Consider the following 27,612-nt stretch of genomic DNA (forward strand, 5'->3'; position numbering starts at 1 on the left):
CTGATCAGCCAATTGTCCAAAGAAGGGAAGATGGATATTTTCTAAGTCCTCAGATGGGCAATAATTGTGCTTATGCATTTCGTGAACATGCGAGGGGCCATGAAAGGGCCAAAGGGAAGGACAGTGTGTTGATAAATCTGGTCTTCCACAGTTAATCACAGATATTTCCTGTGTTGGGGACAGATGGCTACATAAAAGTAAGTGATCTTAGATCTAGAGTGGCAAGCCACTCTTCCTCAGACAGGAGGGGAAGAAGCTGTTGCAAAGTCAGCATTCGAAATGTCCTGGTGTATGTGAATGCATTGCAAGAACTTTAGTCCAGTATGGGATGCAGGCCTCCATCCCTTTTTGGATCTTGAAAGTATCGGCAGTAGAACCCTGCCCATTGGGTAGCCGGTGGTAACAATACTTAGCACCCAGGTGTGATAAGATGTGATAAGGACGTGGTAAGGCACCAGAGTGCTAAGTAGAGGACAAACCACAGCAGTTCCAATCTACAAGGCGATGGAGAAGTCAAAGGTTCTACTTAGAGACATCAGGACATCTTGGCTTAAGACTTTGTTTCTGTCTCTGCAGAAACGAGCACCTTTGAGACTGCTGAAAAGGCCTGTAGTAGTATTCACGGTCCAGCCTGCTGAATTGGGACCTAGGTTTGTCAAATTTGCGATAGTGTTGAGAATAAGTATGAGGCATTGAAGAGGTGGTAAAGGTTTTGGCCGTGAAAACTTTTTCATGGGTTCTATGGTGTCATTCGTTTCTGGGCTGAAAAGGCCGTCACTATCCAAAGGCAAATGCTCTATCTTATCCTGCATGTCTTGTTGGAGGGAAGGAGACTGAAGCCATGCATGCCTATGTGGACACATTTTTCAGCATACACAAAATTAGTCTGGATGTCAGCCTCTGGTCTGAGTACTCCCTACAAACCAAGATCAAACCATGGAGAGAGAGCTTGAGTTTGCTGCCGATTCTCAATTCAACTATCTGTCATTGGTTAGATTGGGAATGCAACGTCTGAACTGGTCCAGTGTGTGTATGTTTGTATAAATCAAAGTAATATATTTTAGTCTATTATGCCTTATCTTTCAAGAGACAGTTTACATTATCCAAACTACAGATGTAATTATGGGCAATTTAAATTTAAAATCTTTACAAGACAGACAATTATAAAATAGCACACACATATTTAGAAGCAATTCTTTCCTCTCAATTTTTTGTTTAGGCAAGTAAAGTATTTCCTGTCTTCTACCGCTATTACAGAAATAAACTGCAAAATATTATTCAGACCCAGAATAGTTAAGTCTTAAACATACATTATGGATATTAAAATAATTTTTGAACATATTACAATGTTGAGCTTATTAACCTTCTACATATTAGGGTTGATTTGTTACAACCAACACAATTGGCTCTCGGAAAAGCATGCCAATTGTCCTACTAACATCTAATAATAACTTTTAGCACAGATAATGGAGTAACAGGGAACACAGACAATAGTTCAATTCAGACATTGTACCGGACTATGCTTAAGAAAGCTAATTTGTGGCTAGGTTCAATACCTGAACTGACAAGCCATAGTGTTACTTCTGTCACTTTGTCTTCAGAGGCTGCTGCACTATGGGGGTGAACTTTATGATGAGAGGATTATAAATGAACTTATGAGAGGATGGAAATCAAAAGCAGACAAGGACCTCTAAAACTGGGTTTGCCTGTTGTATATAATTGGTTTCAAAACTATGGTCAACACAAACCATGGTTTGTCATAATGTCTAACTTGAGCCAATGTTCACTGACAGCTGAAAGCAAGTGATGATGGATCAACAACTGGCAGCGTTTGGTGGGAATAGGAAGCTGGGTTTAGCTTCTGGAACAGACAGCAGATGGCACAAAATAGGTTTATTTGGGGTGGTACATAAATATAGTTTATTATAGGGAACCAGTTTCTTTTTAATGTGGTTTAAGCTGTCACCGCTCATCAACTGCAAACTCTGTCAGCAATGAAAATGAAGCACAGTCATAAACAAGATAAGATCCCACTCACTTTCCCATAGTTGTGTATAACTTTTCCTGTTTTTATCAAGGAAAGCTAAGATTTTAATAACAAAAATCATTACATTCACTCTGGATTCAGAGCTTAAATGTAAGTAATTGTCATAATCACATATTGCAGTAACATAGCAAGATAGAAAGCCCTTATTCATACTGCACTAGCATTAGTGGGCCAAATATGCAATAGGAACAGATCCAACACAAAATTCTCTTATGTGCCAATATCAAATGGATGTTGACAGTGTCTGTATAAGATCAAACATGTATGTTCTGAGGATCTGCTATGATTTTCCTCTGTAATTTGTTAAGATGAATTATGGAGGACATTGTCAATCGCAGAGTAAGAAGAATTGTATTACCCGGTACAACTAGCAGTTCAATACATTAATATGTTTACAAGCTTTTTCTTCAATATTATGTAAACAATTCTACTCTAAAAATATTCTGAACAAAGCACACATTTATATTTTCACTGGATCAAGTTCTTCCATTCATGCTTAATGGAAAATACTCTCAGGTGATTCTATACCCCTAAAAATTTCCCATTTCCCTGGTGCATGGGACTTTAAGGCATGGGATACTCCTAATAGTTCCAAGAAGTTTACGTGCAATTGATGTTGCTGAGGCATCCACAGGCCTTGCACTTTGAGCTCCCAGCAGTGTGCTCCCCATCTCCTCAGGGATTCACCTGTTGTGACCCATTTCCTTGGTTGGGGTATCTGAAATTCTATTCCTGAAAGCAAATTGTCTTGTTTGGTCCACCATTTGAAAGAGATCAGAACTGAGTATGGGATTGTCAAGAGCATGTGTGCACTGTCCACATTCAGTCTGAAAATTGACAGAAACCAGAGCTGTAGTTTCCTGAGTTATAGCTTTGCATAATGCACAGTCAAGGTTCATGAAGCCATGAGTCCCAGCAGTTTCTTGACATTCTGAGCTTTTTGTATTGGTTTGTCCCCAAAAGCTGCAACCATTTCGCTGATATATTGATTGCGTGCCTGGGGAAGATATGGGATATGTAACTTATCCATTTGGATGCCCAAGTCTTCCAGAAGAAAGAGGACTGTTGTGATTTGAGAAACTAACTTGTTTATTTCTTTTGAAGACAGCAGCCAGTCATCCATGAGCTGGAATATCACTATCTCCTTGTACCGCAGATAAGCTACTATCACAGCCATGCATTTGGTGAACTGACAAGGCACTGTCGCCAAACCAAACGGATGTATGTTGTACTGGTGCACATTGCATCCCACTGTGAATCTTAGGTACTTTCTATAATTGGCTTGAATCCCAATATGGAAATATGTATCCTTCAAATCCAGCATTGCAAGCCATTCCTCCCCATGCAGGAGGGGAAGGATGACTTGAAACATTATCATGCAGAACTTCCACACATCAATGTGCAGGTTCAGCCAACTTAAGTCCATGATTGGCCTTATGCCCCATCCCACTTGGGTATCTGAAAATAGCAGGAGTAGAAGCCGCTCCATTGATCTGTCCACCATACTGGCATTATCGCCTCCTTGTCCAAGAGAGTCTTGACTTCTTCCATCAGTGTTGGAGTTGTCGGGGTGTATTTTATTCCATTTAATCCAGCAGAGTCCTGAACCCGTCTGGGTTATGCATATAAGCTGTCTGGATCATATGCAGAATCCATTAATCCAATGTTATTTTGTGCCATGCGAAGGCACGACTTGCCAGCTTCATGACTGTAGTGGCTAGGTTGGTTTTTATTTGTGGTTGGATGGTTAGCATCACAGAAATAAGGCTTGTCGGTGGGCTGACCTTGCAATCAAAGATGCTTTTTATTCACCTCTGTGGTCTTTGTGTGTTGACCTTGTCATGTCTTTGTCCTTTGATTGTATGGTTTTTTATTGAAGCATTGATATGGCTTCCAATAATCTTTCAGTTTAGATTGTCTGTAATTACCTTGTTGCCTGTTGTACGGGCGGTATCTGGATGAGTTATAAGACTATGTCGTAGTAGTAAATGTTTTCTGTCGTATATTTCAACTTATTCATAGACTCCATTGTCAAGTCAGTGTTTTTATAAAACAGACTTTTCCCATCAAATGGTAAACTTTCTAGCTTTTCTTTCATGTCTGGTTGTAATCAAGCATGCCTGTGTAACGAAACAGCAGTGCAAGCATGCGTGACTCGGTCTCAGCCAAGTGTTCTGCATTGCTTAACTGTTGTCTGGTCAACAAAGTCACCTTAGAATTTATGCCATTTAAGCAATTTAGGAACTCCTCTGGAGAAAGATTAGCTTGTTCATAGAACAGATCATCCCACAGGGTGGGTGTGTGAACTTCGCAAACCATGACATGGAATTTGCAATTTTTAAAGACAAGCACACAGTAGAATACAGTTTGCATTAGTGTTCCCTCTAAAAGGGATTCCCATATGTTGTTGACTACAACTCCCAGAAACCCCAGCCAAAGGCCACTGCAGCTGGGGATGCTGGGAGTTGTAGTGAACAACATCAGGGTATTCCTGTTAGAGGGAACAGTAGTTTGCATCCGGGGGCGGGGGGAATCTAACTTTTGGTCCTCATCTACCGAGGTACTGTGCCATTTTCCTGTCTTAGTGGAAGAAACTCAATCTATCATGAAGGAGTTTGGAGATGGATGTTTCACTAGGTAGCACTAGCAATAGCAATAGCACTTACATTTATATACCGCTCTATAGCCGGAGCTCTCTAAGCGGTTTACAATGATTTTAGCATAGGTAGTCGTTGTCCTCCTCCTGTATTCTGTACAAGTTCTCCAAACATTTTGAGGTTGGTGCTCTTGTTTGGAGAACTTCCCACTCTGATTTTGCTGCTTTGGATATGACTGGCAGCATTGGTAGAAACACTAACTGAGTTGTAGATACTGAACTCAAGAAATTGTAGTCAGGGATGTCAAGATCAAACCTGTTTCTTCAGCTCTAAGCCTAGAGCTTTAGCCATTTCTGTTATTTGATAGTGGTAAGAAAACACCTTCTAATTCGGCAATATATTTGGCACTGGTACTATCTCCACAGTGGATCATCAGGGTGTTCCGATGAGGTAGTACTTGTCATGGAGGAATCAGAGGCATAATCATCTGCCTGGAATGCTGTACATGTTTGAGTGGATAGTCTAAGTTTTGGCGTGGTTTGAGTTTGAGTAGTTGTAGAGGTGGTTGCCTTTACCACTGTCTGATTAAGTTGATTTTTAACTGGCTGGGTCTGAAGTCTATCCATTGTTTGTATTGCCATAGTAGTGTATTGCTTAGGCAACACTGTCACCACCTGAGCCTGTGCAGTGGTGTCTTCTCTCAGAGGGGTGACTTGAGTCACCATTGGAATCATCATTTTGGATGCCTGACGGTAGGCTTTCCAAAGCTTGTACTCCTAGTAGTCATATGGAAGCTCCAGTGACTGAGCCTGTGTGTGGGCGCTGTCATCTCCAGTTGCCTTCTGGAACCAAGCCATGAGCCATGGTGTAGTCCCTTGGAGTTTTCCAAGCATGCCCAGTAATAGCTTGTGCCATGGGCAACGAGATTGTTGTGGTGTGTGGTTGAGATGCTGATGTCAATGGATTTTTCAGGAACTGAGTTCTTGGAGGAAACATACTTGGTGTTCTTGGTATCGTGCCCTCATCAGGATGCCCATCATCATCGAGACCTTGGTTAATGAAGCCTTGGAATGTTGAAGCTGATGGTGTGTTCTCATTTGAATCCAGGATACGCATTAGCCTTTGGGCATCTCCAGGTCCAAGCACAGCCTCCATCTCATCGATATTGTCCTTGATTTTGAAGGTGACCGGTGAATGGGCTGCAGTTACACAATCCCAAGCCCTCAGCATCGAGGGAGACGGTGACTGATGTGGGTTCGGAGCAGGAGACAATGAATTGTCTCAACATCGTGGTATTGTGGTAACCTCATGATGCTGTATCGTCATCATAATCAAGGAGAGCCGCAGATGTCAATTCCCCCTGATCTCGAGGGGATGACCCTGATGTCATCTGTAGTCCCAAAGGGGATGGTGTCGATTGGTTTTTTTCTGCTTGCTGCAATAGTCTGGGCTTCAATCCCTTGTTGTGGTGTTTCTTAGGAGGAGGCTCCTCCTCAGTATCGATGTTTTTACACTTAGATTTTTGCTTTTGCTGATATGAACCACCAGATGAAGGCTTTGGTTGTTTAACTGCACCTCTGCCATTGAGGTAGTCTCCTCCAATGATGAGGATTTAGACTGCACTTTTGACACAGTCCTCACTGCCAACACCGAACTCGAGGTGGATGTCATGGGCGTATCGGCTGGAGACCGAGGCATTGGAATTCCTGGTCTCATAACATCTTCATATATTGCCACTTTCAAGTGCAATGCCCGGTTCTTACGTGTTTGGTGCGAAAACGTCAAACAGATCTTGCAAGTGGAGGTATTATGTCCCTCAACCAAACACAGAAATCACAAATCATGGTCATCCGCTGAGGTGAGTTTCTCCTTATAGCACTGACAACTCTTAAAAGTTTTATTCTTCTCTATTCAATGTCTCTCTCTCTCTCTCTCTCAGATACAAAACAAGTGTCAGCATCCAAGTCAAAACCAAGTTGTTCATCCATTCCGTCATACATAGGAAGCTGCCATATACTGAGTCAGACCATTGGTCTATCTAGCTCAGTATTGTCTTCACAGACTGGCAGCAGCTTCTCCAAGGATGGAGACAGGAATCTCTCTGAGACCTATCTTGCAGAAGCCAGGAAGAAAACTTGAAACCTTCTGCTCTTCCCAGAGTGGCTCCATCCCCTGAGGGGAATATCTTACAGTGCTCACACTTCTAGTCTCCCTTTCATATGCAACCAGGGTGAACCCTGCTTAGCTAAGGGGGACAAGTCATGCTTGCTACCACAAGACCAGCTCTCCTCTCCTTAAGTTGTCATCTGATAAAAATTTGTCATCTAAGTTGTTGTCTGTCGTCTGATAAGAATTTGCGTAGTCTAGCATTCCAAAGTCTGAGAGGGTTAACTTACACTGTATTTCTTGTGTTTTTGTTTAGATAATATTCAGTTCCAAGGAACCATGTAGCCAAGGTACCAATGCACTGGTGGTCAGAAAGCAACTGAAGGGAGACACATCTAACCGCCAAAATTAACAGTAGTGCACCATGTGCAAGGGGCAAGGCTAGGTGCCACAAGGAGCTAATGTATTCTGCCCAAAAGGTCCTGCATAGGCGCAAAACCCACTATTATGAATGCAATGGGTACCAATGATATCTGACAATTGCTGCAACAGGATGGGAACATCTGTGTATAAGTAACCATCACTCTACAGCTAGCATGGGATGAACTGATGTTACACAAAGTGCTTCAGTTTTGGAGCCACTTTGTTCCATGCTGCTCAGCTTGTCTTTGCAGAACTTCATTGCATCACATCACTGCATCACTGGATGACTTTAAGAAGGGTTTGGATAACTTCATGGAGAAGAGGTCTATCAACGGCTACTAGTCGGAGGGCTAAAGGCCACTTCCAGCCTCAAAGGCAGAATGCCTTTGCGTACCAGTTGCAGGGGAGTAACAGCAGGAGAGAGGGCATGCCCTCAACTCCTGCCTGTGGCTTCCAGCAGCATCTGGTGGGCGACTGTGCGAAACAGGATGCTGGACTAGATGGGCCTTGGGCCTGATCCAACAGGGCTGCTCTTATCCTTTTCATAATGTAACATCATTGTGCTAGCACAGTGGTTTGTATGACAGCAAAAAGGATTTCTTCCCTAGTAAGTATGCTTAGAAGCCACCTAATGGAGTAGCAGGGAAATGACTTCATTAGCAAGCCAGAAGTTGCTGGTTCGAATCCCCACTGGTATGTTTTGCAGACAATGGGAAACACCTATATCGGGCAGCAGCAATATAGGAAGATGCTGAAAGGTATCATACTGCGCAGGAGGTGGCAATGGTAAACCCCTCCTGTATTCTACCAAAGACAACCACAGGGCTCTGTGGTCGTCAGGAGTCGACACCGACTTGACAGCACACTTTACCTTTAAGTGTGTTTAGGACTGCAGCTTCAGACATCTAGAGAGCACCCAAGGGAGCTTTAGATTTGTATTTCTCAAAATAGCAGCACCTCATACCACATGATGAATCATTTTTGAAAGGGGGGGGAGTTTAAAAAGCAATTTCTGAAACAGCTCAGACTTCTACTATCCCTCTGGGCATGGCCTAACCTTGGGTGCATCTAAGGTAAGTATTTGGTTCCAGGCCATTGTTAAGAATTTAATCCTAATGTTCATAAAGGTCATTACTTTGACATAAAATGGTGTAAGCCAGTGGTTCCCAACCTGGGCTCTTCCAGATGTCGCTAAACTACAATTCCCATCATCCCCAGCCACAATCAATTATAGCTGGGAATGATGGGAGTTATAATTCAGCAACATCTGGAGGACTCCAGGGTGGGAACCAATGGACTAAGTACTGGTTTGAGAGTATGCAATCTGTACAAAAAACAAATCTCTGCACAAATATTTATGTTTACATACAGAAACTGAATTGAGATCAGACAAGAACTCCACAGCAAGCACCAAATCTTCACTTTTTTTAGATACAGGCAAGATATCTGCAAGAAGAAACAGATAATTAGCAATTAGTTGACAATTTAATAACAAACAGTCAACAGCATGAGATGGAGACTTATAGGGATGGAGCTTCAACTTAAGATCAGTATTGGCTTAAGCATCTGTCACATTTTGGATATACATGGGGCTTTGTCTGAGAAAAATATGTCTAAAGCAGAGAATGAATATGGGTGTCCAACAGCAACAAGCTCCTGCCTGCCTTTTCATCCTCATCTAAAGTGAACTAGTTTGTATGACAGCAAAATGTCTGAGAGCAGGAATAGTTCTTAAGCTCCTGTTTACACTTTACACAGGCATCCACAAATCACTTGCCAGCTCATGTGTGGCAAGTGCCACCAACCCTCTGGTGAGCAGGACACCCGGATCTCCTCCCTAGCGGTCTCATGTCTACTGCCAGTTTTGAGAAGGTAAGAAACAGAAGGCATCCCTTTTGAGTAGTAAGAGAGGGCTCCCACTGTTTCTTACCCACTTTATATCCCCGTGCAAATAAGAGAAGACCTGCTTCTCTCCTAAGACCTAAGAGTGGAATAATAGTTAGTTAGTGAGCTAATCCTAAATTTGTGGACCCTTGACTTTAAGAATGCACCCATTATCTTACATCTTAGTATTAATTATCTGCCCCAGTATAGTGTGAATATACCATCATTATAACATTGTATTTTGGTATGACCCAGTATAGGAATCCTTCAAGTCTAATTTCCACCCATAGCAATAGCAATAGCAATAGCACTTACATTTATATACCGCTCTATAGCCGGAGCTCTCTAAGCGGTTTACAATGATTTAGCATATTGTCCCCAACATTCTGGGTACTCATTTTACCGACCTCGGAAGGATGGAAGGCTGAGTCAACCTTGGCCTAACCATAGGCCTAATTCCGCTTCCTCTACCACCCCAGTTCTCCTTTAAACTGAGACAAAAACCCCAGTTGCAGTGTAAAGGATCACTGGGAGAAAATAATTGCCCCGAAAATGCCCTCAAACGTGAATTCTCCAATTCAACCCCACAAGACCATTTACACTGCAAGGAATAATGCCCACTCAGGGTATGAGGACTACAGAGTAAATCAGATACCCATCCAAGTGCGGATGTGATCTATCTTTGCTGCATTGCTTTCAATTGAATGTACACTCATATGTGCATCCAAACACACAGTCACATTCAAGTGTCTAGACTGAAAAAAAACAGGTTGCTTACCTGTAACAGATGATCTGGAAGTGATCCATTGACATTCATAAGTATGGGTTCTGCACCTGCGCAGGACCATCTGGGTAGAGTTCATTAGCTCTTCGTGGTGCCGAGAACAGCCCCCTGCATGAGCAACACTTCCATTGATATCGAACATTCGGCGACATCTTCCTCAGTTTATTGATGGCCAACAATCTACAAATCAGCCAACTTTATCTCATGTGGTAAGTAACATTCAATGTCTGTACAAAGCATACAGTCAGTCTTTATTTCCTCCACCAATGTCGCTTACTGCTGCAGGAAGATAGGGAGGGTCTTATGAATGTCAACAGAACACTTCCAGATCATCAGTTACAGGTAAGCAACCTGTTTATCTGGAACATGATCTGTTGACCTCCATAAGTATGGGTATACTCCATAAGTATGAGCTACCCTTACAGGGAAAGGTACAGGAAGTTATAGCAATACCTTTTAAAGAACACTCCTCCCAAAATTTGCCTCCACAACAAAGAGAAGATCTAATGCATAGTGTCTTACAAAAATCTATTCTGAAGACCAAGTTGCAGCCATACAAGTGTCCTTAAATTTTATGCTTGACAAATGTGCTGCTGACATAGCATAAGCTCTGGTGGAATGTGCTGTAATGGCCTTTGGTGGATCCACATTCTGGTGTCTATACGCCAGATAAATGAGTTCAACTATCCAATGGGAAAAACATTGTCTAGAGATCAAACACCCTTTCTTCGGTGGATACAAATTATTTACACCTTTCAAAATCATTTGCAGTGTGGGTGGGAGAAGATTGTTTCCCCATCCCAACAAGAATGATGAGAGGATATTGGTGCCAAAAAGACCTTGAGGGAAACATTTGCTAGCCCACTATGTTTCAAATTGGTTAAGTAAGTTTCTAATCAAAGCAGAAGACTGTTTGAAATCATGGGATCTTGCATATTCCTTGAACCTTCTTCACTTATAAGCCTAATTACACCTAGTGGAGGCTTTCCTATCATTTAGTAATATCTTGGCTAAGAGTATATCCTCCAGGCTGCTAAGCATAGAGTTCTTAGATTTGGATGAAGTACCAGACCATCCTCTTGAGAGAGAGAAGATCTACGTACTGAGGCAGTCTGTGGTACCTTCCCTCTAACAATTTGAGTACCAGAGGAAACCATGGCTGCCTTGGCCACCACAGAGTTTTCAGAATGCATTGCGGCATGTCCTGGAGTATTTTGGCAACAACTCTGTTTAACAGCAGGCAAGGTGAGAATATATAAAAGTAGCAGGAGTGCACCAAGTCCAGAAAATTGGCAAAATATAGTCTAGATGCATGGACCACTCATGCTGTTGCAGTACTTGTGATGGACTTAATGCATCCATGAGTGTATTGTCGTCTATCCTCTTTATGTTGAGCAATGCACCAATTCAAAATCTAGAGACTTAGATGACACAGTGTGCGAGACATAGTTCTTCCCTGTTTGTTTATATAAGCTATTGCTGTTGTATTGTCAGCTGCAACTGAACAACATGTTTGTGCAGTTGAAGCTTGAAAGATCTGAGCACTAGAAATACTGCCAATAGCCCTAGAAACTTGATGTGCAGACAACATTGTTGTGGTGCCCAGAGTTCCTGAGGCTGGTGTGTTCCCAAGTGCACTCCCCAGGCCTGGAGAGATGCATCAGTGGTAATCCACACCAAAGGCTGAGGCATCTGGAATGGGATGCCCCCTTGAAGATTTGTTCCTATTGTCCACCAGCCCAAGGATTTTATCACATTATCTGGTACTGTTAAGAGCATACATGGATTGTCCACATTGGGGCAAAACAATAACAGGTATTAGAACTGTAGCTTTCTCAAGCGCAGTCTGGCATACCTCACCATCGAGGTGCACAAAGCCATCAGACTTAGTAGCTTCTTTACAGTATGTGCTCTCAGTTGGTTTTTGTTGAAACTGCAGTACCAATTCCACAATTCTCTGGTAACACTCTGATGGAAGAAACACTCTCTTCAGTTGTGTGTTTATTTCAGCTCCTGTGTAATTTATTCTCTTCACAGGTGTAAGATTTGACTTCTTCCAATTCACCTGGATTTCCAGATCCTCTAGCAGATGGAGAACCCATTGTAATCTGCAAACTTAACTAATTTTTGTTTTTTGCTGCCAGTAGTTCAGGATTGGAAAACCAGTAACATCCTGCGTCCTTAGATAAGCAATTACCACAGCCATGCACTTGGTGAATACCTGTGGGGCTGTTGACAGTCTGAACGGGAATATGTTGTATTAGTGCACACCATAAAGTGCAAACATTTTCTGTGATTTTCTTGTATTCTGATGTGAAAATAAGCATCCTTTAAATCCAGCATTGCAACCCATCCCTCACCATGTAACAGAGAAAGGATATTCTGCAACACTATCATTAAAAAATATATTGATAAATAGGTTCAGGTCACGAAAGTCCACGATTGGACAAATGTCTCCTTCTTGCTTCAGAATTTAGAAATAGAGCGAGTTGTAACCCCTGTTCCATCCATCGGACCAGGGAGATTGCCTCCTTTCCCAACAAAGTCTTGACTTCATCCATCAGTGCTGGTGTCACGGGTATATATTTTATGCCCTTGAAGACCGGCACGGTCTTGAACTCTAACACATAAACTGTTTGAATTATCCATCATACCCAATGAATTGATGTTATGTTGTGCCATGGCTTGCCAATTTGATGGTAAATGTGGCGTTGTTGGGTGGTTGTGGTGGACGGATGCTCAGATCAAAGGTCGTAATCCTGAAATCTTGTCAAGTACTGTAATAAAGATATTCATTTAAATCAAAGATGTTGCTTGTTCTGGTCCGTAGCTTTGTTACGAGAGCCTTGTTAATTCTTTGATTTTGTGTTGAACGGCTTCTGTTGGAACTTTTGAAAGGGTCTTCTGTAATCATGCCTTTCAGGAAGGTGGTTAATTGCCTTGACGTTGATTGTAAGGATGGTATTTGTTGGCAGTATTATTTATTTGTTTATTTTATTAAATTTATATACCGGTTTATATTTATTCAATTTATATAAAAAGTGGTAATCTAAGTAAAGGCTTTAGCTGTATACTTTAATTTCTTTACTTTTCCCATTGTTGTGTCTGTTTCTTCACAAAATAGGCCTTTTCTGTCAAATGGCACCAATATCCTCGCATCATGCTGGTTGGGACAGGGAAACAATCTTTTCCCACTCAGACTGCAAACGATTTTGAAAGGTACAAATAATTTGTATCCACTGATATGTAAACCAATGGAGCTTATCTTTGGTCCTTGCAGCTTTGACTGAGAAGTCATTTGAGCCGATGGCTAAAAAGTCTCACTTAAGGCTGTGTTTCTCATTACAATAACTACTCTACATAGGAGTTAGTGAATTGACTGTTTTGTGAGTGTTAATATATAACCATAAACTAAATTTTTCCAAGACAAAGTCGTTCTTCGATTAGATCCAGAGTTCCATCCAAAAATACTGACAGGCTTTCATTTAAACCAGGATATTTATTCGATTTGCTCCTTCATATCTTGTTGGAGGCATGTTGAACGTAGCCAAGCATGCCAATGGGGAGGCTCTGAAATAAGAGCCTCCCTATCTCTTACAACTTTTTAAAAGGCAGTCAAGACACATTTGTTCATCCAGGCTTTAAATTAGATAATGTCTCAATTGTTTGATTTTAAATTGTTTTAACCTTTTAAATTTTAAATTGTTTTAACCTTTTTATTTGTTCTTTTATTGTTGTTGTTGTTGTTGTAAACTACCCAGAGACTTGCATTTTGGGCAGTATACAAATATTTTGAAGAAAATAAATAAATAATAATAGTAATTGCAGTTGCCAAAGTTCTTGACTCAGTCTCAGCTAAATGTTTAGCATTGCTTAACTGCTGATGAGTCAAAGTTGCAGTTTTGGCAAAATGCTGTTTAAAAGCCTCAGGTGAAGTTTGCTTAGTCCTGAAAAAGTATATCACACAGCGAACACGTATACTTAGCCATGCATGCTGTATTGTTTGCTATTTCAAGAGCTAGACAAGCTGTCGAATACTCCTTCCTACCCAAAACATACAACTCGTGTTCCTCTTTATCAGCTGGAGTTGTATGTCTACGTCCAGATTTAGATGAGGAAGCATAGCTCATAGAGTTAGGTACTGGATGTTTAATCAAATACTCATCGTCTTTCTTCTGAATTCTATATAGGCTCTCCAGATATTTTGATATAGGTGTTGACGTCTGAAGAACAGCCGAGGCCGATTGGGCAGCCTTTGTAATTACAGGCAGCATCAGTTAAAATACTGGCTGTAAAGAAGCCAAGGACTTCATGAAGTCATACATAGGGTCCTGTAAATCAGTTGCTTTCTAGATCCAGTATTGGATCTAGACCCAATACTGATTCCATTTCCTCAATCTGCTTATGGTAGGAATGGAGCTCCTCAGTTGGAGATATAAATGGAGCTTTAAGGAGCAAGGCAGTTGGGTCAGATGGATGTTCAGACACATAAGAGTCACCACTGACCGAGTCAGAATCATAATCATTTTCAGAGGAATCACCGGGTTCTTTATGAGTGGTTGGAGTTGGTGCAGAAGTTGTTGGAGTTTGTGTAGAAGACTGTTGAGACTGCATAGTTTGAAGCCACAGAGTTTGGGTTCCAGCAAAGCTTTAACTAACAGTAGACTTCCTAGGTTCAGACAGCACATTAGTGGTCTGTAGGGCAGCCAACGTCTGAACTGGAGCAGATGGCTGAGTAGGCAATGAACGTGGAGGTGTTACTTGTGCAGCAGCAGGTATCAGAATTCCAAAAGTACATTTATCTGCTTTCCACATTTTGTTATCCTGGTAGTCATACGGAAAACCAGAGGACTCAACAGCCTGGTGTTGGCAGGAGTCACTCAGCCTCCTTGTGACAATAGAGCCTTGATCAATAGAGTAGTCTCTTGGGGACTTCCATGCAGATGTATGTTCACTTGAATGTAGCCTATGTGCTAAGGTATGCGATGTCAATGGTCATTCTGCAGACCTTGAAGACTTAAAATCCTTGCAGGAGACATACTAAGGGTCTTTGGTACAGAAATGGGTTTTTCTGTGTAGGTGTCATCATCTAAGCAATGGTTCAAGAAACCATGAAAAGAGGAAGCAGATAGTGTGCTTCAGCTGGATTCCAGAAGAGTAAGCAGACTTCGAGCAGTGTCAGGATCCAAATTTTATATTATTTTATTTTATTTATCAAACTTATATGTCACCCAAACTTTAGTCTCTGGGAGGTCACCAGATAAAACAATTAAAAGACATATAAAAATTTAAAACAATTCAACAATTTAAAATCAGCCACAAAATTAAAGCCAACAATTTTTTTAAAAGCTGAAAAAGCGTGAAGAAATAGGTTTTCAGATATATATTTTTTTAAATTGCCAGAGATGGGGAGGATCGTATCTTAGTAGGGAGCTTATTCCACGATCTTGGGGCAGCAACCGAGAAGGCCCATCTCTGTGTAGCCACCAGAAGAGCTGGTGGTAACTGGAGACGGACCTCCTCAAGTGACCTCAATGAGTGATGGAGCTCATAATGAAGAAGACGCTCCCTTAAATACCCAGGGCCTAAGCTGTTTAGGGCTTTGTAAGTTATAACTAGCACTTTGTATTTTGCCCAGACACCTATTGGCAGCCAGTGTAGCTCCATTAGCAAGGGAGTGATCTGGTCTCTCCAAGATGACCCAGAGACCATCTTGGCTGCTACATTCTGAACTAACTGACTATGTACAAAGGCAGCCCCACGTAGATCGCATTACAGAAGTCAAGTCTGGAAATTACCAACAAATGTACCACTGTTTTGAGGTAATTGATCTCAAGAAACAGGCGCAGCTAGCGTATCAACCGAAGCTGATAGGAAGCACCTCTGGCCACCCCCTCAACCCGAGAAATCAAGGAGAGGTGTGGATCCAGAAGTCCAGACTGTGAACCTGTTCCTTTTGGGGAAGTGTGACCCCCATCTAGAACAGGTAGGTCAAAATAATCTCTGGAGTACTGACCCTGCACAATAAGTACCTCCATCTTATCTGGATTCAGTTTATTCTCCCGCATCCAGCCCATTACTGCTTCCAGGCAGGCATTTATGGAATATATGCCAGCTCCTGAAGAGGTTGACATGGAGAAGTAGATCTGGGTGTTATCAACATACTGATAACACCCAGCTCCAAATCCCCGATGATCTCTCCCAGCAGTTTCATGTAGATAATAATAATAATAATAATAATAATAATAATAATAATAATAATAATTCAATTTCTATACCGCCCTTCCAAAAATGGCTAAGGGCGGTTTACAAAGAGAAATAACAAACAAATAAGATGTTAAAAAGCATTTGAGAAAGTATGGAGCCCTGAAGGATGACATACTTAAGCTCAGATTTCTAAGAGCAACAGTCTCCAATCAACACCATCTGGAATTTGTCCAAGAGGCAGGAGTGGAACCACTGTAAAACAGTGCCTCCCACCCCCAACACTCTTAGATGTTCCAGAAGGATACTATGGTCGATAGTATCGAAAGCCACTGAGAGGTCCAAAAGGACCAACAGAGTCACACTTCCTCTGTCAATTGCCAATTGGAGATCATTCATCAGGTAGCCAAGGCAGTCTCCACCCCATAGCCGAAAACCAGTTTGAAATGGGTCTAGATAATCAGTTTCCTCCAAGATGGTCTGGAGCTGAGAGGCCACCACCCTCTCGATTACCTTGCCCAGCCATGGGAAGTTGGAAACAGACCTATAATTGCTTAAACTCTGAGGGATCTCACAGGTTTTGCATGCATTTCAGCCTGTGTTGTCACCTCCTCAAACGTTATTGGAGACTGGGCCCAATAATTATCCTGATGTCAAGGAGGAGAGCAACTGCTGCAGATTTGGAGCTGGAAATAAGGAAGTAGCCCGATGCCGAGTCGATGACACTGAAGGAAAATCTTGTGTAGTGACCGTCAACATCGAGAGTTGTCAAAGTTTCAGAACTTCAGTACTGACGCCAACACCAAGAGTGGCGTTCGAGGCCTCAGTGATCATGATGACTGAAGGTTGCATTGTAACCCCGATCGTGTCGACATGCCTGACACCAGGGCAGGCAACAATGAATGAGCATCTTTCTCCTTATGCTTTTTAGGATGAGGCTCATTTCTCTCATCTTGTCGCTTCTGATGTTGACTGCGGACATTGGAGCTCCGAGATGAAGGCACTGGCTCCTTGAATAGGCTTGCCATCAATGTCGAAGCCTCCAATGTTGAGGGTTTCAACTGCGAATGTGACACAGCCCTCGACATCAATGCTGATCCCAACGGTGATGTAGAAGGGGAGTGAGGCATCAGCGTTTCCGATCTAAGGGTGTCCTCAAACGCTGCTCTCAATCATAATGCCCTATTATGATGTTTGCTGGGAGAAGGAGGTGCAAACTTTACACTTAAGGGGGTTGTATTCTTCCCAGAGACAAGCAGGCATAGGGAGTGTCTGTCCGTCAACGGAATCATCCTCCTGCAATTTGGGCATCTATTAAATGTCTTTTTGACTGTTTTAGGGCCCATTAACCCTGGTTTTTAAAAAATAACTTAGTCTGTTCAATGAAGGAAAAATACCTTGCTGACATCCAATTGCAATAGCGTAGTCAAATGGTCTGCATCAATCCAGAAAGCACAAATTCAACAAAACCGAAGCCCAGTGAACAAAGAATAGGTATGAAGCAGTCCAAGGTCAAAACCAATGATAGTAACAAAATATTTCTATTTCTTTACAGAAAAGTAACTTTCTGAGGAGCCACAGCTACCGAGATGTGAGTGCTCTGGTGGTCAAAAAGAAACTGAGGGAAAGGGTACAAAACTGCCAATATCAACGGAAGCTCTGCACGCACAGGGGGTGGTTCTCGGCACCACAAGGAGCTAATGAACTCTACCCGGATGGTTCTACACAGATGCAGAACCCATAGTTATGGAGGTCAACTGATCCAGATCCAGATCAGAGCAGTCCTTATAGGCAGTATCTACATTCAGATAATGGATGTGCATCCAGTTTGGACCTGCATCGATCATGCAAGTAATAAATAGGCAGAAGGCTGCTTCCTTACACTCCTGCTTCCAATCTCCTTAGCTCAGGTCTGCACAACATAAGGCCCAGGGGCAAGATATGCCCCACAGGGATTTTTTTTTTTTTTGCTGGCCCCAGGGATGGCCCAAGGTACTGTGGTGCATCAGGTGAGATGCAAAATGTTGCCTTGCCCCATAGCCCTAGTAGGGATCAGTCCCATTTAAAAATTAACCTTCGTAAACTTTGACAGTGCACAAGAGGGGCAAGGAGGAAGAAAGGCTGTTGTGGGTAACTAGTAATTGCTTTCATTAATGTTTTTAATAATTAATTTAATGTAATAATTAATGCTCTAAAAATTTACCTTGGCCCCGAAACCAAGTCATGGTTGGTTGCGGCCCATCAGAGTATTTGAGATGTGCACCCCTGCCTTAGCTAGACCAGATAAAGAAGCCTGAGTGGAGGCTGGAGAGGAAGGATAAAAGGAAGAAGAGTTTTCTCCTCTTTGCCTTCCCTATCATGATCACATTTAGGACTGGGACATAACGCAACACAACAAAAATGCAGGGGCAAGGTACAGCACCATGACAAATTTTCACAGGTCTTTACTCATTTATTCTGTAATTTTAAATGTACTGACAGTTGCCACAATTGCTGCAGCAAAAAAAAAAACCACGCAGCATAATCTGTTATCACCTAAAATAAAGGATTTCTAGAGTATGGCAGGTAGCCTAAATATCTAAACTCATTGAAATGAACTCTGAGAAGGAAGACAGAGTACTGAGAACACATGAAATAGCGGTGCCGTTTTACTGAATGTAGAAACCAATGTATAAGGTTGATAAAAGTGTATACAATTGGTATTTGACACTATAATGTATTACTGTTGGATGTTTAATTCCTTTTTATTGTAATCTGTATGTTTTATTTTTATTAGATACACTTTTCAAAGATTACAACATTAATGTAACAATAATAGTTAAACTGTATTTAATCTGAGCAGTACAGTGTTACTGTTACAATCATAACTGGAAGAGAAAGACAACTCATAATAAAGTTGTTTCTTCTCCATTTTGTCAGTACAATGAAACCATATGTAAAGTTCATTAAGTGAGAATTATTGGCAGAATTTGTTGCAAACTACGAGTTAGAAATTTTGCACTTTTTTGGATAATTACAAATAAACAAATTCTAAATTGATAGTAAAGACAGAAATAATTCCTATTGTGTTAATAACAATAAACCTATACCTTTGGTTTTTGTGGCTTCTTTTATGATTCTCTGAAGTTTATTCATTTCTGCATCATATTCTTCATAATTTATATCCCTAGCTTCAACTTTAGGAGCCTGAAACAAAGAAGGATCTGTACCAAGGTAGGAGCATTGTAAGTAGCCATTATCATTCAGTGTGACTATCACACCCTTCAAATCTCTGCAGAACAAAAAAAGAGAGAGCCAAGTATAATTCAAGTGCAACAGAATAAGACATCAATACAAATCTTGCATTGTGAACCACCCAGAGACTCTTTTGTATGGGGTGGTATATAAATGTACTGAATGAATAAATATATCTGTTATGCTTCTATTTAAAATACTCTCAAATTTAATTATTTCCAAGAAATTTTCTGTACAAAGGAAAGTCCACAAGTACATTTCTATTAGGTATTTCCAGCTGCAAGAAAAAGATAACCCATTTCTAAACAAATCAAGCATAACATTGCCACATATTTTGAGTTACCAAAAAGTTGTTACTAATAAGAAAAACAATTAAGCAACTGTTAAATGCTCTAACACAGAATTTTCCTTCCAAGATTTTTAAAAACAGATGTGTGAGCAATGAAAATTAGCAAAACACTTACTATATGAGCAATATATACCAATGCCAGTCCTCCACCATACTCATTGTTAGTCAAGGCAAATGGTTTAGTAGTTTTCTGTAGATTGTTTCAAACACAGACTTAATATGATTTGAATGGGTATATGCTCATTATGGGTGTGCAAGAACTTTTGGATACCAAACTGGTTCACCTCGAACTGTGTCAGTTCAACAGTTTGATTGTGAACTGGACCAGAGGTGGTCGAGTCCGTGAATGAACCAAACCAAACCCAGTCTATGGTGGACAGATTTGAGATCGAGGAGCTATGCTTGTAAAGCAGAATCCGGTAAGGATTCCTCTTTACAAGCAAAGGGATGGGGGAATCTTTGAGAAGTCTTCTAAAGGTCGGCCGGGGGGGGGGCAGTGAGAGGGCACCTTTAAAAGTAGATTAAGGTTTTCACTGGCCCAGTGGTAGAGGCCACCATTCCTTGAAGCCCCCCTGGCGCAGCCCAAGCACACGGTGCTCCCTCCAGCGACCCACTCATGTGGCGGTGACATGGTTCCAGCATCCATGGAAGCCAGAGCCACACCACCTGAAGGGAGCACCATGTGCTTGGGCTGCGCCGGGGGGCTCAGAGGAGTGGTCGCTGCAACTAGACCAGTAAAAAACTTAATCTATTTTAGAAGGTGCCCTCTTGCCACTCCACAAGCTGCCTTTTAGAAGACTTTTCAAGGATCTTTCCACCCCTTTGTTTGTATAGGAGAATCCTCAACGGATTCCCCTCGAACCGCCAAACCAGTTCAGTAGAACAGAACGGACTGGGTAGTCATTTTGACTGAACCAGTTCACGGATCAGCAGTTCAGTTCAAATTCAGTCCAAATTCAAACCAAACAGCAAATTTCAGTACATGCAGACCCCTAATGCTCATCTCAACCCCTGCAGCACTGAACAGTGGCTTGGATGGTGAGAATTTAAAATGGAAACGTGGTGGGCAAGCAGAGGGTTAAGCACCCCTCCTCCCAGTGCTTCTCTGATTAAAATTCTTTCTCAAAGCTGCTTGCCCCTACAATCAGCAAACGGCAGACTTTTAACATATGCATTTGCATGGCAGGGATGTGCACAAAACAGATTTTGCATATCGTTTCAAGCGCAAAACGAAATGCAAATGGCCAAAACATTCCATCAAAACATTCAAACCGACTGACTGTTTCAATGGAACAAACCCAAAACATTTCAAGTGTTTTGGCTATAGGGAACAATGGGGGAAACCTTGAAACAGCCCATTGTTCCCCAAGGGTAGCTCTTAGGGACACCAAAGTGGGCTGGATGGTAGGGCATGACGGGTCCTACCTACCACCGAGCCCACAAAAGCAATGGGCAAGCAGGTGATTTTAAACAAATTTTAACCTTTCCCCCAAACCCCATAGGACACCCCCTGCATCTGACGTCAGACTCACGGGGGCAGGGCCTATGCTGAGCCTGCTATATCCTTCTTGACATGAGTGCAAAGAAGCGGGGAGAAAGGCAACTCTGCACACTGTGAGGAGCACAGTGCTTGGGGGACCTTCCCCCCGCTTTTCCTCAGCTGCAAACAGATACTGGCTGAGGGACCAGGCGGGCATCCTTGGCGGCATCTACCTGGGAGTGAAGCGTAGGCTACTGTGGTGGCAGTAAGGCGAGCATGGGTGAGCCAGGCTCCATCCGCAGTCCTTCCCAGTGGCTCTTTGTCTCTGTTTGGAAAGTTATCATGGCCGCACGTGTGCTTTAACCCCTGCCCAGTGGGACAGAGTGACCCGGTGGGCGGAGAATGTGTGCCTGGCCCGCCTCCACTGGTCTCTCCCTCCCAGCCCAGGCTGTGGCTGCTCCACACCACATCCTGAATCTGGAACAAGGACTCCTCTGAAAATGTGCAGAAGTTAGCCAGGCTCCAGGCTCTGGGGTCCTTCCCAGTGGCTCTTTGCCTCTGTTGGGAAGGTTGCCATGGCCACACAAGTCCCTCAAACCCACCTCACAGCAGAGCAGGGCAGCCCGAAGAGCAGAGACTGTGCGCCTGGCCCACCTCCATGGGCCTCTCCCTCTCATCCTGGGCTCTGTCTGCTCCGCACCATATCACGAACCTAGAATAAGAAACTCCTTTGAGCACGTCCCTTCATCCCTCCCCAAAGCATGATTTGCAAGCGGGGCTGTCAGCACCAGCAGAGCTTCATTTCCCTTGTCAATGGTTTGTGGAATCTCTGAAAGGGAGCTCCTTTAACTGGAAACTCTGCTAGGGCTGATGGACCCGTTCTTAGCACTGGCCCTTCCCCTTGCATCTGACGTCAGATGCAGGGGAAGGGCCAATGCCAAGGAAAGCATCCATCCCCAGAAAAGCATCCCTCATTGAAACGCTGGCTGGAGTGGAGAGGGGTGTGCCTTGAGCTCCCAGCTCAAGGGGCAAGGGGGCAACCTGGCTGAGGGCAAGCCTTGGTGGCTACCCCAAAACCTGGCCACTGTGGAGCAATAGTCATCCCTTGCTCTATGGACACATACTATGTATATGTTTTTTCCACACAGCAAGTCTTAAGATAGGGAAATATGTCTATGAATACTTTATACAAACTGAAAAGCCCATTGAGGAGCCTTAGTTTTCTTATTTTCAGACATCATTTTGCCAATAACTCCTTTACAGTTGGTTTCAAAAAACATAGTATGTTTAGTAAAGGGATGTAAAAATGCAATGATTCTGCCTTTGCTCTTGTTAGGTATATACACTGCCATCCTGTGCACAGTTAGGCTGCTTAAATTCTATAATGGTGGTGGGATCTCAGCCGTGTAACAGTATACAGGATTGGAGGTAAAGAATTAGTGTGTCCTCTGGATCCTAAAATCTATGGTGTTTCCTGTTTCAAAATTAAGTGTACAGAACTCCATTAAAACTTTAAAGATTTCCCTCCTGTTAGTTTTTCCATACATTCATAAAAAAAGGAGTTAGCAACTGAATTATGATGTACTAGTTTATCACATGGAACACCTGACACCCAGACGGTTTTAGTTTCTCAAACCTTAAGCCAAGTTGAGAGCTACAATTCTCAAATGACTCACCCCAGAACACTATCACCCAAGTCAATGGTACTGCTCCAGTACAACTTGTTTGAGGACTGCAGTTGTGAGCGGTTTTTAAAATAAAGTTTATAGACATTTTCCTGCAGCCACTGCATTTGTACTGTACCTCTGCAAACGCTATTACTCTAACACATTTCAAACAGCATGCAATTTCAATCACCACTTTTTAAAGTAGAATATTTTTAAACTATAACAAAAATAGTCTAATAAATGTAAAACTAGAAGAAGTTTTATACTGAAGAAACTCACTTGAAACAAATTATTCTCGTGTGTATAATACCTTTATTGTTCAAGTAAGTCAGGCCTGCACAACATGCGGCCCGCAAGGCCTTTTTTCTTGGCCCATGGAACCATTCCGCTTGTCCCCCCGCCTCCCTCCTGTCCCAAGCCTCCGTGTATTTATTTTTTTAAATTTTCTTTAAATTTCTGCCACCGCATGGCTGAGGGATGGCTGCCGGGGGGTGAGCCAGGAGTAGTCTTTCTCTCTCTCCCACCCGGCAGGGCAGCAGCGGCTCCCGGAGCAATGTGGAGCCTGCCGTTTGGCCCCGCGCCTTCCCAACTGCAAGGCGCACCTGTGCAGTGGGAAAATCATCGCATGAGATCTCTCCCTCTCTCTCTCTCTCTCTCCAAGCCTCCTGCCCCATCCTTTCCCTCTTTCTCAAGCCAAGACTCATCATCTTTTCCCTCTTTCTTTCCCCCTCTCCCTTCTGATCAAAGTGTAATCTTCTTATCGAAAATTATGAGAAAAACTTCTCTAATTTTTTTCCTTACGTGTGATGATTTGGCAGAGGTGGAAAGGAAGAACAATGCATTTTTAATGTATTTTGTACAGATTGTATTGTATTTATTTTATTAGAATGAATTTTAATTCAATTTATTTTATATTAATTTAAATTAATCTTGGCCGGCCAGAGCTTCAAAAGTTAAATTTTGATCAAATTATTTTAATTAATTTAATTTCAATTTGATTTAAGTAATTGATTGATATTAAATGTTACTTTAATAATCAGCAACCTAAAAATTGACCTCGGCCCCCATGAGCCAAGTTACAGCCGGTTTCGGCCCACCAGATCATTTGAGTTGTCTATGCCTGAAGTAAGCCCTCCACATGTATCGTAGTAATTCAAAAATCTATCTTTTACTGGATTTTGGACAAATATAATACCATATGCTTTTGTGTGTCTTTTTTGCAGAACAAAATTGTTCACAACATGTTTTAACAAATCAAAATGCTTTGCATACTTTCAGTCATCCAATAAAACATCAATTCATAAACCAGGTGATGAAGATAAGCTCAGAATCTTTATCATGAATGCAGTAATCGGAAAAGCTTCAAAAATCACAGGTCTAGTTAGTCTGATTATTTCCATACTTATTAAAAAAAACATGTTTACTGTGAGGCAGAAAAGTTTTTTTAAATATAAAAATAGAAATTGGTGAAGAAATCATTTGTGGTTTTCCTTTTTAACTAGGCAACCACATAATGTATGGATCCATAGCTTTATTAATCCATCATTCCAGATGGGTTAATAAATCCATTAATCCAGATGGATTAATAAAGCTATGGATCCATACATTATGTGGTTGCCTAGTTAAAAAGAAAAACCACAAATGATTTCTTCACCAATTTCTATTTTTATACTTTAAAAAACTTTTCTGCCTCACAGTAAACATGTTTTTTTTTATAAGTATGGAAATAATCAGACTAACTAGACCTGTGATTTTTGAAGCTTTTCCGATTACTGCATTCATGATGAAGATTCTGAGCTTATCTTCATCACCTGGTTTATGAATTGACTACCATGGAAGTAGTTCATAAACTAAATCACTTGTGATTTAAGACACCATTACACCATCAGAAAGATTGTATTCTTCTCAACCAATTTTTCTGTAAGTTGATAGCCACAGAATATAACTGCATACAATTGCTAACACAGGTATGGTAATAAATTTTAAAAGATTTAAATAACCAAGTAGGGGCCAAGAATGTAGGATTTAATTCTTTAAAGGTAAAAGATGTATATTTTACTGTATTAAAAGAAATTGTGAAAGATCTCTCTCTCTCTTTCTCTCTCCCCTCTTTCATAATATAGTACTGTTAAATTAGTCCATGATGTTTTTGGCAGATTTCTTCCCCAGACATTATGCCAGTAATCCTGGGTCAAATCCACCAGCTTTCCTCAAGCCACACCAAAACTATTATGACTTCCAGCAAAATTTCTGCATGAGTTTGTAAGAGATCAGTTTTGTGACAACATTATTCCTAGGCCAACTTAATGCCATCCACATACAAAATTCTCTCCATCATCCCAGAGTTAGTCAAAAATTGGGGGCATCTGAATGATTTTGCCCTTGATCAACAATCACTGCTTGATCAATTCTGAACTATTCTTCCGGTGTGTGTGTGTGTGTGTGTGTGTGTGTGTGTGTTGGGGATGCGGGGGGATGGCACAACTACATCATAAACCTCTCCAGGAACCATGCTGTATTTTCAAGTAAAGGCAAATGCTTTTCGCTTGCAAAATGTAGTTCATACACATCTTGTTTTTATTAAATATATTTCAAATCTACAGGAAATGCTCGGAATTGTGCTTATTGTTAACAATAAGCAATATTAATAGATTAAAAAGGCATACAAGGTTCCCAAAATGAAGACCATAGCAACAATCAAAAGAGCTCATTTAAGGTATGCTCTACCACATTTTGTTTCTTGTTGCCTCCTTTTTGCCATCTGACTAGCATCTTTGCTTATAGTTATATTATGGACCAAGATTACCTCCCTGTACATGAATACTCTCAGATGTTAAGATCTTCAGCAGGGTTTCTGCCTCTCTTGGAAGTCCAGATAACGATCACATAGGAAAGGGCATTTTCAGTAGTGGAACCTAGAACTCCCTTCCTCTGGATATTTGCGTGGCCACTCACTGACTGTCTTTCACAATCTGATCACAACTTTCTTGATCAAACAGGCATTTCTCTACTGAATGTGATCTAAGTTGTTTATTTACTGCTTTATACCTTTGGTATTTTGTATTATGGCTGCTGATCTGGTTTTATGATTCTGTGGTACAGCGCTTTGAGACCCATTAGAAGATTAGAATACAAATCTAATAAAATAATAAAATAACCACATACTACAGCTACTCATATGATCGAATCTCCCAACTTGTCTTTTCTTCTTATTTTAACTGAAATGCAGCTGCTGTAGGCCACCAATTTGCTCGCAGCAGCAAGGGAGCTGCAAATGGGGCTGTTTAACCTTTTCTTCCACATCATTTTCCCAGTCAAAATCCCACTTCTTACCAAAACTACTGTTTTTCTCCCTGTGGGGCAAAAGCAATGGGTGGGAGGATTATGAAAAGAGAGAAGGGGGAAATTTCTTCTTACAATTTCTTCTTACAATTTCTTCTTACAGCTGATGTTGTGAGCAAATTGCAGCTGAAACCAGACAACATTTCAGTTTTTACAAAGTCAGGCGATCCAAACACAGATCTCACATAATGTTCATATGGCTATGGTCAGCCAGGTTCTCTCTTTACAAGCAGGGGTTAATCTCATCCTACCAAAGAAAATATGTTATGTTCTATTACTATTTATTTACTACATTTCTGTCAATGCTCTCAAGATAGTATACAGTTCTTTAAAAGGAGACAAAATTAAGACAGCAACATGACAAACCAAAAGAGCAGCAATAGAATCCAACAGATGCAAGAGACAAATTTATTGAATAAGATCAAATAATGGTCCCAGTGCATTTTGCTCTTCATCAGGAGACAAGCTGGTAGTTTCTTAGAAAAATTGTTTCTACTATCTGCCAGTGAACTGAACATGGTTTCTAATTTGAATTGATGGTATACAATCTAATAGACATAAGACAAATGGGGGAAAGGAGTGGAAAGCAAAGAGGAAAACAAGCAAATTCAAACATGAATTCCTAAATACAGTTACATAACTGTTATAATAATCAAGTGGAATGGACACTGATGGAGACAATTCTGGATGGAACGAGTCAAACAGCAGTTGGTCCCAACCACACCAAGAAGGTTGGCCTCACTGTCTCATCAGTATCATCCATGTTCCGTTTGTTTGTTTTAAGTACCTGAAGTCCACATCCAATGGATGGAAGGATAGACAATCAACATTTTAAAAAAATTTAAAATTAACATGATTTCTTTCTTTATTTATTTATTTTAAAAACACCCATTAGTTCAACAAGACTTCCCAAGACCAGGTCAGCAACTTTTACAGTGCAATCCTAAGCATGCTTCCTCAGATGTAACTGTCCACTATGCTCAATGGGGCGTCTTCCTAGGTAAGTTCACATAAGACTGAAGCACTAGTTGCCATCATCATAATATATAATAAAATGTTTTCATCATGTTGACTAAAGCAAAAGAAAGCCAAGAATCTTAATTTGTACTTATGCAGTGCCTGCTGGGTTAAATTAAATGCGTGTCAAAACCCTTTTACAAGGTCAGAGTTATAGCTTGATTGTCTACACATGATGAAATTCTAGAACTACAGTACTCCTACACATGATTTGTAATACTTTCCATTAATTCTTAAATCACCGAACAATTTAACCAGGGGGTGCAATCCAAAGTAGTCCTCCTATGAAAAACCCACAGACATTAATGGGTGCTGCTTGGAAGAAGTCCTTCATGGACTCCACTTTCCAGGTCAGGAAAGTGATATCAAGCCTTATTACAAAATTTAATTAGTGGCTCTCAGAGAAGAGAAGAGTTCTTAAATTAGAAGCAGATGCCTAAAATGTAGTCTAAATATATTTCTACATTTAGAACAATTT

At 41.4% G+C, this 27,612-nt stretch overlaps 1 protein-coding gene across 14 annotated transcripts in view; it reads right to left on the reverse strand.

The window, feature by feature from the left end:
* Nucleotides 1-27,612, reverse strand: part of BBS9 (Bardet-Biedl syndrome 9) — a 430,545-nt gene that overhangs the window by 335,027 nt on the left and 67,906 nt on the right. For all 14 annotated transcript variants that reach the window (XR_008309815.1, XM_053261618.1, XM_053261616.1 and 11 more), the window contains 2 exons: nucleotides 19,135-19,316; nucleotides 8,543-8,619 (listed from right to left, as the gene is read on the reverse strand). Coding sequence is in view for 13 of the 14 variants with exons in the window: in XM_053261618.1 (XP_053117593.1) it covers nucleotides 8,543-8,619; nucleotides 19,135-19,316 (259 nt within the window). In the remaining variant the exon portion in view is untranslated. The remainder of the gene's footprint in view (nucleotides 1-8,542; nucleotides 8,620-19,134; nucleotides 19,317-27,612) is intronic.

Source organism: Hemicordylus capensis, chromosome 6 (assembly GCF_027244095.1).
Source record: "Hemicordylus capensis ecotype Gifberg chromosome 6, rHemCap1.1.pri, whole genome shotgun sequence".
Lineage (NCBI taxonomy): Eukaryota > Metazoa > Chordata > Lepidosauria > Squamata > Cordylidae > Hemicordylus > Hemicordylus capensis.